Genomic DNA, 16,770 nt, shown 5'->3' with positions numbered 1-16,770 from the left:
TGAGCAATGGGGGTCAAGTGACTTGCCCAGGGTCACACAGCTGGGAAGTGGCTGATGCCGGATTTGAACCTAGGACCTCCTGTCTCTAGGCCTGACTCTCAGTCCACTGAGCTACCCAGCTGCCCCTGATTACATTTATTTATTTTTTTCTTTTAACTCTCAACTTTCTTGGCAAAAATCATTTTCTCTTCTTATAGTTTTCTTGTATATCTTTGTATATACCAAGACTGTGCTAGACTCTGGTGAAACCAATTTAAAAAATGCCTGACATCAGGAACCTTATATTCTGTTCAGAGAGATGACATCATATATAGGCATATGCAAACTATATACAAAGTAATTGCAAGATAACCACTTTTGATTTATTGACATAAATAAGCTGTCTAGGCCTACTGTGATTAATTGAAATGAAGTTAGAGCTTCACCAATATTCCCCCTGACCTCAGTTAAATAACTACTATTCCCAACATATGAACTAGTATGTTTTGGACATTGTCTATGATCATCAATTTTGGATAGATTTCTATGGTCTTGGGGAGGTTCAAGGGTTGTCCTTTACAAGTGCTTTTCCCAGTGGTATGTGCTACAGAGTATTAGAAAACATCCATGTCACACAATTAAAAAGTAAATGCAGAAATTTACCTTCTTCTTTACTTCCAAAGGCATGGTGGCTAAATTTATAAAGAAATACAGTTTTGCAGAGTACCCAAAGCTAAACATAAACACATATCTTGATGTTTGCTAAAGACCCTCCTCAACCCAAAGACAACAAAGACCTGAAAAAAGAAAAGAATATCAAATCTTCTTCCTCAGTGGAAAAGTCCAATCTCTTTAGAACTTAAAGGTCATGTGAGGTTCTCCCCTTAGGGATTTGTATTAATTTGAAGTCACCTATCTCCCTCAAGAAAAAAGATCAAACCATCCTGAGTTGAAATTCCTTTTTGATACTCTTTAAAATAAAGGAGCATCCACTTGGGAAGTGTGTGTGTATGTTTCTGTGAAGGGGCAAACATATTGAAATGTCCTTTTCCCTAGAGGACTGACAAAAATGTCTTCAAAATAAGATGATTCTAGTGGAATTTCAGGCATGAATTTTTTCTGGGTCTTTTCACCAAAGATATAATGAGGAAAAATTGCTTTGGAAACTGTGTAGAGTACAAACTGGAATGGGGAGACACTTAAGTCAAGGAGATTAATTAGAAGGCCATTGAAAAAAAATCCAAGTAAGAAGTGATAATGACCTAATATAATAGCTATGTTAGTAAAGATGATTAGCACATAAGAGATATTGTAGAGGTAGAAACTGTAGGATTTGTCTAGGAATTGGATTATGGGGTGAAGAAGAGGAAAGGGTAACATTAACATTACAAACCTGAGGAACTGAAGAAATGGGATCCCTTCAATATAAATAGAAAAATTTAGGAGTGTGTTATATTTGAGGCAGAGAGAGGAATTGAGTTCTATTTGGATATGTTGTGTTTAACATAACTCCAGTACATCCAGTTTGAAATCTTTAGTCATTTATTTGTTATGAATGACCAGAGATTAAGGAAGAGACTAGGGAGAGCAGACCAGATATATAAATCTGTGAGTTACGTACATAGAGATGATAAGTCCAAAGGAGTTGGGATCACCAGGTAGGTTAAAATGCTTTAAATTCCCTAAAGAGGAGTTATATTTATTCCTAAAAGTTATAAGAAGATATTGGAATTTATTGAGTAGCAAAGTAATATGATCAGATTCCCATTTTAGAAAAATCAGTTTGTTGGTTGGGTTGGAATTGGGCAAGGTTTGAATCAGGAAACCTAGACAGAAAGCTATTACAGTACTCTTGTAATGATATTGGATCATGGCAGGTCATGAAGACTTGAACTAAGACTGGCTGTGTTGTAATAGAAAAGGGCTGAAAAGTAAGATATGTTGTTTGGGTTAGAAAAAATAAAATATAGCAGCTTTGGCTATATGGAGTTAATGAAAAGGAGGAATATAGAATAATACTATGGCTGCATACTTGAATGATTGGATGTGTATTGGTATCTGAGGCTGAGAAAAAAACCCTATTTTTGGAGATCAACACTTTAAATATTTTATGCTAAAAATAGCATAATTATCACCCAAAGTATTTCTGATAATTCTTGGATAATACGTTTATCAAATACCCAAGGATATCAGCAGCTATCCCATATTATAATTCATTTTCTGTTTTCTCAAAACTTTCTTTCCCAAGACTGAGTCATCTCCTAATTCCACTAAGCCTGCCTTCTACCCATTTCTTTAATCTTGGCTGCATTCTTTCCTTTTCCTTTGGAAACCGTGAAAACCTGTTCTTGTGGCTTCTCCTTGAATTCCTCTATTTCCCTTCTCTTTGCTTTATTTCCCATCTCACCCACTCACTCCACCTACCTTAATTCCATAGTACACTTTGGGGTACAATCAGTACCCTTCAAAAACTAGTATCTTTTCAGGTGTATAGTCATTATACATTTTGCAAACAGTACAGAATGAAACCAGTTAACTTAATTAGATCATGCTACCAATAAAGTCAAATTCGCAGGTCAAATTCCCATAAGAGATGTTTAGCTTCACTGAACAAATAACTCTATTCCACTGCCCACACACTGTACCTCCAACTAGCCATCCTGAAATTAAATGCTCTTGCTCATAAAGGAAGTCAATAAGTTGGGATCATCTCCTGACTTGGGATTCAAAGCTCTTTCCATTATTACTTCACCAGTTTTTATTAACATCATCTTACCAAATGCCATGTGGAAAAAAGTGCTACATATCACTACTGATTACAGAAATGGAAATTGAAGAAATGTTGGAGTTCTGCCTCATAGTCATCAGATTGGCAAAATTGAATAAAAATATGGCAAAACATGAGGAAATAGTCATTTTAATCCATGGAGCTATGATTCAGTTCAACCATTCCAGAAAGAATTTTAAACTACACAGAAAAATTCTCTATAGTGCATAGACCCTTTGACCCAATATTATAGGTCTATAATTTATGAAAGAGATAAAAGAAAGAGGATAAGGACTCTTATATACACAAATATTTATAAAAGCTCATTTGTTTCTAGTGTCAAAGACTTGGAAATTGGGGGTCTACTTTTCAAATGGAGAATGAACAATTTATGATATATCAATAGAACGGAATAAAATTCTTTTATAGGTAGCTATATGTTATAGAGTCAACTAGGTGGTCTGGAGTCAGTAAGCCCTGAGTTCTAATATTGCCTTAGACACTTGCTATCTATGTGAACCTAGACAAATCACTTTATCCCTTTTTTCCTTAATCTACTGGAGAAGGAAATGGAAAACCGTTCCCATATCTTTTCCAAGAAAACCCAGGTTATGAAGAGAGTCTGACATGACTGGATGACACAACAATGACAACACCAACCAAACATGTTACAGTAGATTACTGGAGCATATGGAGTCAAGAAGTAACCTTGGAGAGAACCTGGAACCAGGGAGTTCAAATCTAGCCTCAGAAACTATCTGTGTGAATCTGGGTAAGTCACTTCATCTCTGACTCCATTTCTTCACCTTTAAAATGAGATAACAATCTCATTTTACACTTACATCAGAGGATTATTTTGATGATCAAATTTTTGTACATGGTAGGGCCTATATAAGTGTTAGCTACTATGATTATGATTATTAATTATTATTATTGTTTCACTTCTGTCTTCTTTAGTTTTTTCATCTCTAAAGTTGAAATATTAATAGCACCCAAATCCCAGGGTTTTGTGAAGCTAAAAAGAAAAAAATTTGTAAAGTGCTTTGAGAACTTTAAAATGCCAGACAAGTGCTAGCTATATTATTATTGTTACTGCTGCTGCTGTTGTTCTATAAGAAGATAAAAGGGGGTGGGGTTCAGAGGAACCTCAGAAAATGTGCATGAACTGATGTTGAGTGAAATCAGCAAAAGCAAGATAAAACATAAAATAGTAATAACATTGCCAAGACAACTTTGAAAGACTTGAGAGCTCTGATCCATGCAATGACTAACCAAGAACCCATAATGAAACACACTTTTCACCTCCAGAAAAAGGATGATGCATTCATATCATAGAATGAGATATATTTTTTGGATATGGCCAATAAAGGAATTTGTTTTCTTAACTAAGCATACTTGTTTCAAAAGATTTGTTCTTTTTGTCCCCTTTCCAATTGTGGATGAAGAGGTGGGAGAGAGAAAAAAAAGATTTAAAAATACTTTCAAAAAAAAGAAAAGAAAAGGCATTTTTGGATTTAATCTTCATACGGACAGTGGAACATGGGATGATCTAAAAAAAAAGAGAGATGGGATTACACTGTAGATAGAGTAGCCTGCTGGAAATATAAAGACTTGATTTAAAGCTCGTCTCTGAAACATACTATCTTTTTGAACTTGGACAAATCACTTGACCTTTTAGGGTCACATACCAATTCTTTAAGACTATACTTTTTTTGTAAAAACTGGGAATCTTTACCTAGAACAAATTTCTTCACCAGGCAAATCCTATAGCATTGAAATTATAGTTGCCCACAAAATAACACACACATACATATATGATTTGGTGAAATATGTATATACTATACATATGTACATATATAGTAACATATATACATATGTGCATATTGATATGCATATCTATATTTAATGTGGCACATGTGTATACACATACTCATATACAATAAAGGACTAGCGAATTTTTAAGTTTTAATAGATACTATTAATACTTTAATTGTACAGATAATGATTTTAATGGCTTAAAATGTCACTAAGAATTTTTGGAACACCATAAGGTTTGTAAAGTACCATCTACATTATTAAATTTGATCATCACAATATAATTACAATCCCTATTTTACAGACAAGTTCATTCAAGGTCAGAGAGGTTTAATGCCTTACCCATTATCATATGACTAATAAACATTAGATTCTAGACCTAAACCAAGCTCTTAACTTCCAAGGCCACCATTATTTTCCTCTACCACATAGATGCTTGAATTTTAAAATAGAAACTTCATAAAAGTTACTACTGCTAATGTCTATGAGCATTTTCTGGTGGACAAACCTTTCTATGTATTCATACAAAAAGGATTTTTGAGCTTGTATCATGTTCAAGGCTGTGCTATCTGCATAAGAAGATATGGGAAGGAAGAAAACATTTATAAAGAACCTATTATGTGCCAGACACTGTGCTAAGCCCTTTTGTAAATATTATCTCATTTGATCTCATGTAGATACTATTGTAGATATGTAGATATCATGTAGATATCTATGATGTAGATACTATTACACTATCCTCATTTTACAGTTGGGGAAACTGAGACACAGAGTCATAAGTGACTTGCACACAGTCACAAAGATAGTGTCTAAGGCTGAATTTGATTTCAGGTCTTCTTGATTCTAGAATCAGGGCTCTACCCACTAAGCAACCTAGCTTTTACCCTTCTGAACCTCCAGGAAATTACAGCCTAGTAGGTGCATAAAGGAAATCCATCAATAAACAGACCTCAAAGAAGATTATGGTAAAGATTCTAATCAAGGGGCAAAATACCATAAGACTTCTGAGGAGAGAGAAAGATAAGCACACAGAGACAGACAGAGAGATAGAGAGAAATAACTCCCCAAAAGGATGAAAGGTAGGACAGATAAAAGTGCTGGTAGAGTTCAATGTTCTGCTTAACTTTAAGAAACTCTTTTTCTTTTTCCTATTTTTAAAATCTCTGTCTCAAGAGAAGCCATGCTATGTAAGCAAAGCGGGAAGGGCTATATATTTGGAATTCAATATAATGTAAAAAAATACAAAAACAAAAGGCACTGATTTTTTAAGAGTTACCATTTGAAGTCATATAGAGATGTCATAGTCAACTGAGAAGTCAGAATCCCAAAGGAAGAGACACTTTAATGATATAAAGAACTTTAGTGGAGCAGCATTAATGAATTACATAAAACTCTTATCTAAATTTCATTGAATTACTATTATGCACAACTTTTATATAAGAACACAAATGTTCTTTACCTACTTCTCTACAATTTCATATTAAGATTATATAACTTTCGGTTTCACAAAAGCAGATTTTCATTTATTTATTTTTAACAATAAATTTACAAATTTAATGTCTGGGCCAATTAGTTCCATTGCTAAGAATGTTATAGAAAAAGACTAAGACCAGGAAGTTGACCCCTAGTGGGCTACTTAGCTTTACATAAAGGAAATGCCTAAATTCATAGAAACTTCCAGACCTCTCAAGCTTAATATTAAGCTATTAAGCTTGATAGGATTTAAAAATGAGTAGTGCCGTTCATTACATAAAACAAAATAGCCATCATTTGAAAAATAATGTGCAATAGAGGTCAGAGAAATATTTCTTTAGTGTAAGAATAACTTGCCTTTTTGCTCAGACATTTTAGGCTTGGCTATTTGAGTCTTATTTGATGTGTCTTATTTTTCCCATAGTGTCAGAATTAAGACAGTATCAAAGACAACACAGACCAAAAACACATTACAGTAAACCATAAGTCAGCTATTATTCAATATAAGTAAATCAAAGTCCTAAACTCTTTCCTATTGAGTCTTCATGATGACAGTGCTAAAAAGCATCAACTACTTTGTTTTTAACATTTTTGAAAAATTGATTCTTATTGATATCTTCTGGTCTCATATCACCTACATTTCTTTTACATCCCTCCTCTCTCCCTTCCCAGAAAATATTTCTTAAACTTATCAACAAAACACAATGCTATTTTATACACCATGTTCCACATTTATAAACCTGTGCCTCTTCAAAGGAGCAGGGAGAAGTATCTTCTCACATCTCTTCTTAGGGACTAATTTTGGTCTTTATCATTTTATAGTATACAAAATAATCAATGCACAATGAGTTGCTTTCACATCTACTAAGGAGGGAAACACACCACGTCCACTAACTCAATAATCTGATGGACTTCACTCTTTTGAAGAGAGAGAAATAGAGAGAGACAGAGACAGAGATAGACAAGATGGATGGAGAAAGAGTAAATGAAAACCATTCCATTTATCATCTTTAATATGTTTAAGAAAGAACCTTAGGAATCACATAATCAAACCCTTCCCCTATATTTTTTTAGTTAAGAAACTAAGGATCATTGTTGAAATGATCATCCAAGTTCAAACATTTTATAAGAAGCAACCAAATATTTAGACCTATGGCATCTGACTCTAAATATAGCATTCCTTTTGTTATATTAAAGTATGTCCTAGAGTCAGAGGACCTGAGTTCAAATCCTCATTGTGAAACATTTTTTTGTGACACTGATAAAGTCACTTCACTCTCCTATGCTAAGATTTCCTCAGCTAGTAAGTGAGGGGGATTAGATGTCTATTGAGATCCCTTCTAGCCCTATCTAAAATCTTTGATCACTTTAATCCCTACACTAGACTTACACACTAGTATTAACTTCCATGTGATATATATCTTTTTAGAGACCCATAAGCTCTACTCCTAGAGCATTGCTCATGTCTACTATAAGGAAGGTTATGAATCTACTCAACTTGCAAGGAGGCTTCCATACTAAGAACAAACTCAGGCAATACTCTATTTGATTTGATTCCCTCAGATTAGACAAACACTACACCACACCAACCTCTGTGGAGAGAGAAGAGATTTGCTCTTTCTTGCCATAATCTTGTTCAAGCCTAATCTATTCTTTTTGTCCAAAGTTTGAGACACCATCATACCAGTTTTTTATATTAAAATACCATGTAAAACAATTTCAAACAACATGGGGTACTAGGAAGAAGGGGAGGAGTTAAATGAAAAACATTTTTACCAATTTTCAAATGAAATTACTCTTTTCCTGTTTTCTGTAGGTTATATTTTCCCCTTCCATTATGATCTAGGGGTGCAGAAAAATAAAATGAATGATTTTTTCAATAGGGATTAGAGGATTTTAGGATCAAGGATGTAGAGCTAGAAGGGACTTCAAAGACCATCTAGTTCTACTTTCCTCGTTTTAGAGAGGAAAAAAAAACATACTGAAGGAGTTTAAATGATTTTTATCTGGGGGCAGCTGGATAGCTCAGTGGATTGAGAGCCAGGCCTAGATATGGGAGGTCCTAGGTCCAAATCTGGCCTCAGACACTTCCCAGCTGGGTAACCCCTAGGAAAGTCACTTAACCCCCATTCTCCCTTGGAACCAGTACACAGTATTGATTCTAAGATGGAAGGTAAGTGTTTAAAAAATAAATAAGCTTTATCTGTTCAAAGTCACAAGGTAGTAAGTGTCTGGATAGTTGCTCCAGAGTCAGTGCTCTTTACATTGTTTCACAAGAGAAAGAAGTCACTATTATTTTGTAAATTGTTAATAAGTAAAACTTGGGGATATTAAATTTAAGTCAAGGTATCATTACTCTCAAATATTTATCTGGCTGTAATTTAAGGTAATTCAACCCCAAAAGGAAAAAAAATGAAACCTATTTTAAATGTGTTAAATTAAATTAAATTAATATTCAAAACAGCTTACCTTTATATAGCATGGTATACTCTACAAAACTCTTTCTTTACAATAACTCTGAGATAGAGCTTATTAACATTATGTTCCCAATTTAAGATATAAGCAACCTGAGTTGCAGAGTAGTGAATTGGACAGTCCAAAAAGTTCAGATAATAAGTATTAGAGTCAAGGCTTAAAGCCAAGTTTCCTGACTTCAAACACTAGACTCATTATGTTTTAGCACAGCTCCTAAAGAGTATTCTGCATGCTTTCTAGTCCTATATGAGATGGTATGTTCTGTTACTGTCTATAGAATTCCATCATTTGCACAGGTTTTTTTAGTGTTCCTGTATGTCAATATAGGCTTGTTATATGTAAAATACAAAGCAATGCCTTCCATGTTTCTCTATATCTGAATGTTCTTAAAATAAAACATCTCCTAGCATTGACCAGTATTACATATTAAAGAACAAACTGAAGGCACCAGAAGAGGCCATGGTGAATGTATTGAACACTAAAACTTTTTGTCTTTTTTGGACCTTCCTAAATGTCTTCAACTTTATGAGGAAAGATGGATATTTTAAGAAATTGCTGTTGATAGTCATAGCAAAATAGCTCCTTGTACATGTGAAGTACTAACTTGATGCTCAGTGCACTGATTTTAATTGATGTACATGCCAGAAATTATAGGCACAGATCATAGGTAATGTTCAGAGTTTGTAGTTGTTACCACAAAATATTTTCACTTTTGGTATACGTTAATTGGGAATAGATACTCTTTAGAGGTAATTGGAAAGTGCACAAAACATTTTTAAGACATTTTCCCAATTCCCCATATTCACATCTCACTTTTTCTAATGTCAGTACCTTTCTGAACTATTCAGCTCATGAAACCACATTAAAGTGTGAGTCCACTATTCCAAATTGGCTTCAGATATATTTCTTTATAGGCATCTCAAAATCATCCTATTGTTTTTCAACCTGAGACAAAATATAATAAATAATAAGAAAAAACCATCAACCCTTAAGGTAAGAATAAAAATACCTGTTAGTGCATTGCTTAGGGCCTTTGGAACCTAAGCTAAGGAATAATATGCTATATTTTCATGGTACCTGGCTGTTTTAAAAAATTCTCATTTTCACCATTATGTATTATACCATGAAAATTTTGAGGTTTAGTAGCAAAAGTGCAGCATCTGGAATCTGAGGACCTGGGTTTAAATCCTACTTTTGCCACCTGTATAACTTAGGGTAAGTCAGTTCTCCTCTAGGCCTCAGCTTTCTGGCCTGTGAAATGAGGGGATTGGACTAGATGACGTCTAAAATTCCTCTCAGCTCCCTCTATATACATTTTCTTTGACAAAGCTCCTTGGTATTATTCAATTAAACCAAATAAGGACTAAAGGGTTTGTTTTTTTTTGGGGGGAGGGAAGAGTAAATGGTGCTAAAGTGGGGAAGAGGAGAGTAAGGGGATTGGATGTTGAATGATTCACTCTTTTATTAGGTAAAAATTATATAAGACATCAAAATCATGATTTTTGTCTGTCACTTCCCCCTAAAAACTTCAGTGTATGCTGTCAGTTGCAAGAAAGCCTAAAATCACTCCTCAATTTTAGGGTAGTGATTATTCTCAGTATCTTGTAGTTTTAAGCATAAAGCCTCCATGTTGGGCTAGATGGCCAAAGAAAGGAATTAATAATACAAAATATGTTTACTAGCAATTCTTTAAATGACTGGAGCTTGAATCACATAGAAAATACTATACTTTCCATGCCTTATCGATTTCTCTCCAAATAGTTAATCCAAAAAGTCTTTTCTCCTGCATCAACCCTTAGCTCTCATTTAATAAACCTTTTGCTCAAACATGTCTTCCTATTGCAATGAACCACAGTGCATGGAATCCCCTTAGCTGTCAGTCTCTGAAAACCTTTCATAAATTGTTCTTCCTCTAAATTCAGCATTTTTTCATGTTAAAAGTTAATTTCATATTCTTATATATGTCATCTGCCCTCCCACATAGCTTTTACTCTCTAAGGAATAAATATGCATAAATCAATCATTCAAAAGTCAGCTGATGTAAATTATTATCACAATTTTCTCCATCGGAAAGGGGCAGTGGATTATTACCCAGATGGTGCAGACCCAATTTTAGAAATAGACGTGAGCACCATCTTAATCAGGATATATAAAGAAAGCTTAAAAACAACAACATACCACCTGAATAAATCATATAATATGCAGTATTCAACTACTGTGCCCAAATGAGATATAGCTAACCTGAAAAGAAGAAAATATGGTCTTCTAGAGATCTAGATGCCCAGTGAATGGGCAGAATGCACCTGAAACATTGGTACACTAATAACTATGAGGCATAGACAACACTCTCAACAGAAATGATCACCAACTGACTTAGCCTCTCTCATGGCTCAGAGAACTCTCCACTCACACAGGTATCCCATCTATACAGGCCACCTCAGCTCATACAAGCATGGAACCGAATACTCTCGAGTGTGCATACACTTAAGACACTCAGTCATTCTCACACAGGAATGGAAGGGAAGGAAACTCGCCCTAGGTAGGCAGTCATCTCTTGGCAGCTGGCTTGCCACCAGTGTACTTCGCGCTGCGCTGTCCAAGTGCTGAATTATCTGGGCAGTTCAGGGTGGAAGAAATCTGCAATATGCTCGACCAGTGGACTGGAGAAATGGCCACAGTTTGGGGCCCTTCACTTACCTCTACGAAATAAAAGCAAGGCAGTAAGGTGACGCTGTCCTTGGTCACTTTGCTCTTTGGCCTCTCCTTGGCCGACATGCTTGCGCTGGGCAAGGGTCGGGGGTCTTCTCCAGGGGGCGCCGAACTCGAGGCACTTCCGAGGATTGCTGCTGCTGCTGCTGCCTCTTTCAGCCGCCAGCGCCCGGCGCTGATGTCACATTCCCCCTGGACTCTTTGGGAGTCTGTGCGCTGCATGCATGCAGCAGCGTCCTCCTGCCTCTCCCCACCCCCTCTTTGCAGCACTGCTGCCACAGGGGCTCTGAGATGTCAATCTCGATCTACAGGGTCCTTTCTGACCCCTTCTCTCTTTCGGAACAAGCCGTGCCCCCTTTCCTCTCCTCCAGAGACCTCCTCCTCACCACCCACCCAACCCCCAAAGCTGTTGCTGCAATGGCTCCTTCCCCTTCTCACAGCTTCTCTCTCCCTCAGATCTCCACAGCTCTAACGATGCCAAAGCGCTTTACAGCATTTCTGAGGCTTGACGTCAAGAAATCTACTACTCCCAGAAAAGGAGGGGAAGGACCCTGGTTTTCTGCAGTAGTAGAGCTGAGGGCACTGGCATTTATTCTCTCCTGGGAGCTAGAGAACCAACATCTGTCACTCCAGGAACTCTATGTTTGGGTTTGCTGGCACAGTGAGCCTCAGGGAGAGAAAACTGTCTTGTGCTAAGAAATTAAATCATGATTTCCATTCCAAAGGAAAACCCAGGAAACAAATATTTTGGGCCCATCCACTACCCTTCTAATGAAATGACTCTGTTGTGTGTTCCTACAGCATGGTCTTGTGTTTACCCTAAGTAGTTCATTTTACTTAATGTCCAATCTCAGGCAGAGAAGACATGGATTCTTGATTTGCAAAGAAGATAGTACTGGTGGGTGATGGCAGAGATTTTGCAGGAAGGTATGGAAATTGTGTATTGTGTATACAAAGGCAATGATCATCTTTGAGGTATCCAACTTCTTACTCTATATTTACTCAGGCAATAGTTTAGTGATGATTTAAAGAAGTTTATTATGAAGAAAAGATTAAATTCTCCCTTCTTGGGTGGCTATATATGGGTAATATAATTCCTTTCCTCTGTGTGGATGGTGATTTTTAGGAGTGATAGGTGAATTTAAGGTGTATTTGAAAGAATCCCTGAAAATATAAAGCATTTCAATTTTTTAGTGAAATGGGTCTCATGATTGCCTAATCTTTTGACAAACTGAGTAGTCTTTTATCCATGGGATTTGTCCAGAATCTTCCTTCTTTCCCCAAATAATGTGGTCCTTTTGCTTCTCATTAGCATCTCCATTCAATTCCAATTTGTTAAAGCAAAAGGTAGAATTTGTTAATGAATACTTATAGGAAGCTTAACATTTGTTACTAAGGAACAACAGAAACAAATCTTACTTATCTCTTCTCTCATTAGCAGAGAGTTAAGTGTATATTGGAAAATTTACAGTCCCATATTTGCAGAAGTTGCTGTTAGCCCCAAGTACAATATTTAAAATGAAAAATGTTATGTCTTTGCCCTCCCTAACTTGCATATCCACCTTTATCATGTTTCCTAATAGCATTTTTCAGTAGCCAAAACCCTTTTCTATGCTTCAAAGCCCTTCTTTAATGCTTCAACTTAAGTATTCCAGTAGCATCTCACAGTACCAAGCCTGGCCATCTGTTGAATTCATTCTTTTCTGTATATGGAGAAGAGAGGATATTTTTGCTTCATCTACTTGTTTCTGTCCTCTTGTTCCTTCTCAACTCGAGAAATCAATTAACAAGCATTTATTAAGTGCCTTCTATATGCCAGACATATTAAGCACTGGCAATAAAAAGACAAAAATAAAATAGTCCATATTTTCAAAGTTACATTTTATTCATGGAGATAGCAAATAAATTTATGAGATTAAGAATAATTCCCCATTTGATAGATAATTTAAGGATATGAACAGACAATTCTCAAGAGAAGAACCAAAGTGAACTACAGTTATGTGAAAAATACTACAAATAACTTATAATGAGATAAATATAAATTACAGTAGTTCTGGGGTTCTATTTCATAACCATCAGATTGGCAAAGATGTCAAAGAATGAAAATGGCAAATACAGGAGGGGATGTGGGAAAAGAGGCACACTGATATTCTATTTATGGACCTCAACATAAACAAAACTATTCTGTAAAGAAATTTGGAATTATATATAAAAAGAAGATTGGAAAGGTTGGAATGGGTAAGATTGTTAAGAGATTTAATGAAAAACATAGGAGTTTATATTTTATCATAGGGCAGCTGGATTTTGAAATTCCCAGTGCATAAATTCCTTCCATGAAGATTGCTCATTAATGCTTCTTCAACTTATGTGTTAGAGAGTCGCATGGAACACTCAGAGGTTCCATAAATTGTTCAAGGACTCACAGACAGCAAGGGTAATCTGATGACCTTGACCATAAGTCATCCTGACTCCAAGATTAGTTCTTTATCTGGCATGTTGCTCTTCCCTTCCCAATAATATTCAAATAAATATACATCATTCTCAGTGTGAAACTTTACCAACTTCCTTTAATCCAACCCCACACCATATCATTATTTAAAGTTCTCTCTTATATGTTAAATATAAAAAAATCTTCACTTGAAACCTAAATTTTTGCTAGTTTATATGAAATCAAAATGATCTGAAGAATATCCACCAAGTAGGATGTAAGCAATTTGAAGGCAAGGTTTGTCTAACTTTTGATTTTGTATTTCCAGTGCCTAGTAAATAATTTTGTAGTTGTCTAGTCATTTCAGTCATGTTTGAGTCTTTCGGACCCCATTTGAGAATTTCATGGCAAAAATACTGGATATTTTTACCATTTCCTTCTCCAGTTCATTTTGCAGAAGAACTGAGGCAAACAGAGGTAAGTGACTTACCAGTGTCTGAGGTCAATTCCAAACTCATGAAGAGGAGGCTTCCTGACCCCAAGCTTGATGTTCTATCTACTATACCCCCTAGTTGCCCCTAACACATGATAAGCACTTTACAATTATTTCTCAATTGGCCATGAAAATGATATTTCTATTATTTTTCAACAAAATTTTGATTGTGTTAAAAATACTGTCCTCTGACATGTTTTCTAGAAAAGGCATCCATTCCCTATATTTTACTGGCAAAAATAGCTTCCCTCAGCTAAATACTATTTTATTTTTATACTATGTAACCTCTAGTTCTTTAGAGCTTTAAAAATTTTTCATGTGAAAAATGTTTTGTCATTATATTCATCTAGTTCCTGAGTTTGTCTTGGCAGACAAACTGCCAAATATTTTATAATGTCTGCAGTTATTTTAAATGTAACTCTAACTTTTCCTTTAAGAACTGGAGTGTTATAATGTTTTGTATATATAATTATTATTGATATTACTTCATTTTCTATGATGCTTTTTAGCAAAATGTATTTTTTTCTGTTTAATTCCTCTAATTAGGTCTATTTTTTCCTTTTCCTTTGTCTGAGATCATACTTCTGCCTCTTTTACATCAGCTGAAGCATAAGAGAGTCTACTTTATCACCTTACTTTTACTCTTTGTGTATTTTTGTTTCAAGTGTATGGTTTCTGGTTTCTAATCCATTCTTCTACAGCTTCCATTTTATGAGTGAATTTATTCCATTCACATTCATAGCTATGTTTTCTAAATGTACAGTTACCTCCATTATATTTTCTTCTGTTTTATCCTTCTCTTTGTTTTTTTTTACTCTCTTCTCAAGTCTATTTTACTTCTCACCACTGTCTTAGTCTATTTCTTCTTTTATTACCTCACCCTTTTATTTATCCCCTTCCTTTCCTCATGTTTATTGGTTAAGATGTATTTTTATAATCTTTTGAGCATATGTGTTTATGTAGATATTCTTTTCTCTTTAAACTAGTTGAGATAAGAGTGAGGTTCAAGTATTCCCTGCATCCTACTTTCCCCTGCACTCTTAATAATCTTCCTTCTATACCTCTTTTATATGAGATAATTTTTCTCTCTCCTTTCTTCCCCTTCTCACTCCTCCCATTACTTCCCTCTTTTTCATCCATCCATTTTTTAGAGATCATCTCAACATAATTGACTCTCCGATTCCCTCTGTCCATGTAGAATCCTTCTAATTGCTTGAGTAATGATAAATTTCTTAAGAGTTATGTATATGATCATCCCATATAGGTCTACAAACAATGTATCCTTATTAATTCCCTTATTAGTTGTCTTCATATTTACCTTTTTATCCTTCTCTTGAATCTTGAATTTGAAAATCAAAATTTCTATCCATCCTTATGCTTTTGGTATAAGGAATGTTTAAATGTTTTCCATTTCACTAAATACCCATTTTTCTCCTTGAAGAATTATATTTAGTTTTTTTTTTTCTGGGTAGTTTATTCTTGCTTGTAATCTTAATTCCTTTTTCTTCTGAAAAATCATACTCCAAACACTCTGTACTTCCAATGTGGTAGCTACCAAATATTATATGATCCATAATATTTGAATAGTTTCTTTCTGACTGTTTTAAGTATTTCTCATTGCCTGGGAGCTCTGGATTTTGGTTAAAATATCTCTCGGAATTTTCATTTTGGAATCTCTTTCAGGAATTGATGTGTGGATTCTTTCAAATTATGTTTTGTCTTCTGGTTCAAGAATATTGAGGAAGTATTCCTTTATAATGTATTAAACTATATGTATGCTGTTCTTTGATCATGACTTTTGGCCATTCCATAAATATTAAATTAAGTCTCCTTGATTTATTTTCTTGAGCACTTTTTTTGCAAAAGCTATTTGAAATTTGCTTTTATTTAACTTTGTTTTATCATTTCTTGATGTGTTATGGAATTATACTTGCAACTTGACAAATTCTAATTTTTAAATAATTATTTTCTTCTGCATTTTATTGTATTTTAGTGGCTAAATCAACCATTTAAGAAGTGTATTTTTTAATTATTGAAGTTATGTACCTTCCCCTCCCCCACCAATTTGGCTAATTCTCTTTTAAGGTTTTATTTTCTTCAACATTTTGTGCCTTTTTTTAAAATACAAGGTGGTTAATTGTATTTTCATTTTTTTTGCCAGTCTCATTTCTTTACCTATTTTTTCTTTTACCACATTAATTCGAGTTTTAAAATAGTCTTATCTCTAAGGAATTCTTATTGTATGAAGTTAATATTTATCTTTGACGATTGTTGGTAGTGATTTTGACTTGATGTATTCTGTTTTTGTTTTTTATCTTATCTTTCATCATAGTAACTTTTTAGCCCCAGGTTCTCATTTTCTTTTCATTTCTCCTATCCCATCCCTTAACTTTGAACTTATTATTAAATTTGTGGACTCTTCCTTGGTTGAGGACTTAGAGAGCACTTTCCCAAACTTCTGGGTTTTTTTTTTAGTTGTGGGGTTTTTTTTGCAATGCTGTGTTCAGTGGCAGTTTTGGGGGTTTTCAAAATTTCAGTGTTTTCAAGGTGGTATGATCTTAAGAGAGTTGTGGTTGGTCACAAATCCCTTGAGACCACATATGATACTGCTCTTCAGGGTCCCTGCCCCAT

At 34.9% G+C, this 16,770-nt stretch overlaps 1 protein-coding gene across 2 annotated transcripts in view; it reads right to left on the bottom strand.

The window, feature by feature from the left end:
• PLPPR4 (phospholipid phosphatase related 4) overlaps positions 1-11,440 on the bottom strand; it is a 62,820-nt gene extending 51,380 nt beyond the window's left edge. Inside the window, exon 1 of one of the 2 annotated variants that reach the window (XM_044675876.1) lies at positions 11,207-11,440. In XM_044675876.1, coding sequence (XP_044531811.1) covers positions 11,207-11,440 — 234 coding nt within the window. The remainder of the gene's footprint in view (positions 1-11,206) is intronic. The other variant, XM_044675878.1, reaches the window with a different exon arrangement.
• Between the last annotated feature and the right edge of the window lie 5,330 nt (positions 11,441-16,770).

The sequence above is a fragment of the Gracilinanus agilis genome, chromosome 4 (assembly GCF_016433145.1).
Source record: "Gracilinanus agilis isolate LMUSP501 chromosome 4, AgileGrace, whole genome shotgun sequence".
In the NCBI taxonomy this organism is placed as follows: Eukaryota; Metazoa; Chordata; class Mammalia; order Didelphimorphia; family Didelphidae; genus Gracilinanus; species Gracilinanus agilis.
Note: the sequence above shows the minus strand (reverse complement) of the source record. Positions and strands in the feature narration are given on the sequence as shown.